The 3,589-nt window shown below is 41.4% G+C and overlaps 1 protein-coding gene across 1 annotated transcript; it reads right to left on the bottom strand.

The window, feature by feature from the left end:
* Positions 1-314: 314 nt before the first annotated feature.
* LOC129855447 (oligodendrocyte transcription factor 3-like) lies at positions 315-1,468 on the bottom strand. Its single transcript, XM_055923161.1, has one exon. The coding sequence runs from the start codon at positions 1,190-1,192 to the stop codon at positions 443-445; it is 750 nt and encodes a 249-aa protein (XP_055779136.1). The 5' UTR covers positions 1,193-1,468; the 3' UTR covers positions 315-442.
* Between the last annotated feature and the right edge of the window lie 2,121 nt (positions 1,469-3,589).

Here is a 3,589-nt window from a genome sequence, read left to right as displayed (position 1 = left end):
ATTCAGACATGTCCAGCTTAATGCTCTCCTAACATGAGGTCACATTCAGACATGTCCAGCTTAATGCTCTCCAAACATGAGGTCACATTCAGACATGTCCAGCTTAATGCTCTCCAAACATAAGGTCACATTCAGACATGTCCAGCTAAATGCTCTCCAAACATGAGGTCACATTCAGACATGTCCAGCTTAATGCTCTCCTAACATGAGGTCACATTCAGACATGTCCAGCTTAATGCTCTCCAAACATAAGGTCACATTCTGACATCTCCAGCTTAATGCTTTAGGTTATTTCCAGAGCCGTCAGAGAATAATTAACGGTTCGCATACGCAAAACAAATAAACAGACATACAATGCATGCATGGAGGTCAATTCTTCATGTCCAATTCATAATTTACTGTACTGTACATCTTGACACCATTCTGTATCGGAAGTCCCGAATTACTTCATCACATCCTTGTTTCCGCTTGTAAGTCTCGTCAGTCCCGCTGAACTGATAGGAATATGAGGGGGTGGCGGTACTTGGCATATGGGGCATGGGCAAGGTAAACCTGCCCAGTGTTGGAAGCTGCTGCCGAGCTGAAGAGGGTGTGCAGGGGCACTCTTCATTAAGGAGTGAGGCGCTCGGATGGAGGTAAGTCCAGGTAAAGTGGTGGTGAGGGTAGAGGATGTGGACGAGGACAGCGCGCTCCCGAGCAGCGGATGCACCTGATGCGCCGGGTTGCCAGAGTGTCCGCTCACTGTCCCGCAGTGGAACGCAGAATGATGTCCGCCATAGATTTCTCCAACCAGCCTTTTCATCTCGTCCATGGAGCTGTTGAGCATCAGGATGTAGTTTCTGGCGAGCAGGAGAGTGGCAATCTTCGACAGCTTTCTCACAGACGGACCGTGTGCGTAAGGCATAACTTCCCGGAGGCCGTCCATCGCCAGGTTCAAGTCGTGCATCCTCTTGCGCTCCCGCCCGTTGATTTTCAGCCTCAGATGCTGAATCTCTTGCTCGGTCACCTGCTTCTTGAGTTTGTACTTGCTCCCGCCAGATGACGTCTTTTCCCCGTGCCTGGAAAGATGCTCGCTCGTCATCTTCTGGAGGAGTTCGTTCTGCGCCGAGGACACTGAATTGAGGTGGTCTCGGAGATACATTCCATCCACGTCTGGTGAGGAAGATCTGCTCAAGCTGGAGTCGGAATGCATTTTATTAGCTCGGTTTGGGTAGGAGATCGCTGCTTCCCTCTGTCTCTGCCTCTATTTTTAAGTCACACTCGATCACCTGCTTCTGTCGTTTGAGTTTGGTCCTCTTTTTGGGATGGAGGTCTATGAGGGCATGAATGGACGCACTGGGCTTGTTGGCCGGATAGCTGCGCGTAATCTTATCCCGGGGGTGCACCTCTTCTTGCTCTGTGGTGGGGTAAAAGAGTGCTCCGAGTATTTATAGTGCGGTTGAGAAGGGGAACAAAAGGAACCCTCCTATTGACAATAATGGTCTTGTTAGGATGACGTCCCCATTATACAGGGCGGTGTGCTTTGACTGTCCCGTTGACCAAAGGGACATTTATTCCTATTCATTCTAATGCCACCGCGGGGGGAATACTTCAATCCTGGATCATCTGAAACCAAGACAATTTGAAAACACTCTGCTGCTTTCTAGAAATAACAATGCGTTAGTCTGAAATTATTGTTTCATCAGCTTCATTTTGTCATGTATTTTTGTAACGCTTTTATTAAAACTGTTCATCACTCATATTCTGGAAAATTTAAAGTGGTGTAACCTAGTCATGTATCGTGTTTTAGTGATTGCGTGTATGGGATCGCCTAATATATTATGTGCATCGCTAGAAAATGTTCATTTGCAGTCCATCCACAATTTAACTTTGTCGTGCTGTCGAGAGGGGGAATAACATTGATGAGTTTTCGCTGCCGTTTAGGGTAGACTATCAATGAGGGACGCACAACCAGCGTGATCTTTGTGCACGAGCAGCAGAATATTATAAATCCCATAATACCATATTAATAGCCTAATAAGACTATATATTTTTTTAAATAATGTATTTAACCTTTATTTATCTAACTAATAAGAACATCGATTCAAAGTCTACTCAGCAATTAACCTGAACTTCGTGAAAATATATTGATTTAGAATTTGATAAAAGCAAAATAAGGTAGCTTCTCACACTCCTTTTACATCAATTAGATAAAATAATATATAAGATGCTATCACTACAACGTGCTATAATGACAAATTTGGCGTCTCTCACTGTTCTCAACCATGCAGGAATCCACATAACATAGGCTATATGTTCTCTGCTGATTGTAGTGCTATACAATGTCCTTCCGCCTTAAGTACACACCTGCCATAACATGACATTCAGATTGGATAGGAATTCATTCTACCATCACAATTATAGGCCACGTATGACAGCCAAAAATAGTTATCCCGATCAGAGGCCAAGCTGGAACTGGAATGGGCCAGGAGGCATGATGCACCACTGCAACAGAATAGGCGATGAAACTTCCAATCAAAAACTACATGTGGTTTCCATTTAGTTATACACATTTTTCACACAAATAGACGAAGTGCAATTTTTTATTAAATAGAGGATTTTCTATTATGTTGAAAATATGTTTGAATTGATTATAACAACCAACACTATTATTATTATTAACAATGTTATATCATTAGCCTGTAGTTTCTGCTTTCATTCTTGTTGCTACAAATATGGACGTAGGCCTACCCTTTTAACCCATACAAATCTCATTACGGGGCTTACTACATTTGGAGGTTAAATTAGACCACCTCCAGAATGGAAACCAAACCGACTTGAAGATGAATTGCCCAAATATAGCATCGCAACCCGGTTTCCCCAGGTGGTTGGTTTTAGTAGGCATGTACTCTACGTGTGCATAGCCTACTGATATTACATTAGGCCTAAATATGTATTATCTTATTTATTTTATCTTAACCTTTATTTAAGTAAGCAAATCAGTTAAGAACAAATTCTTATTTACAATGACGGCCTACCAAAAGGCAAAGGCCTCCTGCGCGGGCGGGGACTGATATATTGCTCATGTGAACATGTGGTAGGCCTTTATAGCATATTTTGCAACCATTCCGAACTTTGAATTGTGTATAGTTTAAATTAAATATCTGTTCAATTCATACAGAACATTTTCTATTTTTTTATTGGGCTAGCTATAGGCCATTTCATTTGGCTGCTTGTTTAGTTGCTGTAAGTACGTCATTTAAATTAGTCTACAAAGGAATCTCAGTCCTTTTATCAGATAACTTTCTGGGAATATAATGTCTCCTCATAATAATGTTTAATTTGTGATTAGTATCAGCAATATTGTGATGGACGTCGATCAATTCATAAAACAGAAAACGTGAACTGAATAGATTTAAAAAGTATATGTAAAATGTTAATAATAATAATAACACAGATCCTATAGTCATGAATGATGCAATCGTTGTTGTCCATTAACTTTTGATCCTGAAAATAAATGAATATATCCTACAACCAGAATGTATGGCAGTGCTTACACATCAGTGAATCGTATCTTGCAGAAATGTTGACATAGAACTATAGAACTTGT

The sequence above is a fragment of the Salvelinus fontinalis genome, chromosome 1 (genome assembly GCF_029448725.1).
Source record: "Salvelinus fontinalis isolate EN_2023a chromosome 1, ASM2944872v1, whole genome shotgun sequence".
NCBI lineage: Eukaryota > Metazoa > Chordata > Actinopteri > Salmoniformes > Salmonidae > Salvelinus > Salvelinus fontinalis.
The sequence above is the reverse complement of the archived record's forward strand: the minus strand, read 5'-3'. Positions and strand labels throughout refer to the sequence as shown.

Bases quoted from the DNA above. Each gene is read 5' to 3' on its own strand.
- LOC129855447 (XM_055923161.1), bottom strand. From the start codon at position 1,192: ATGCATTCCGACTCCAGCTTGAGCAGATCTTCCTCACCAGACGTGGAT.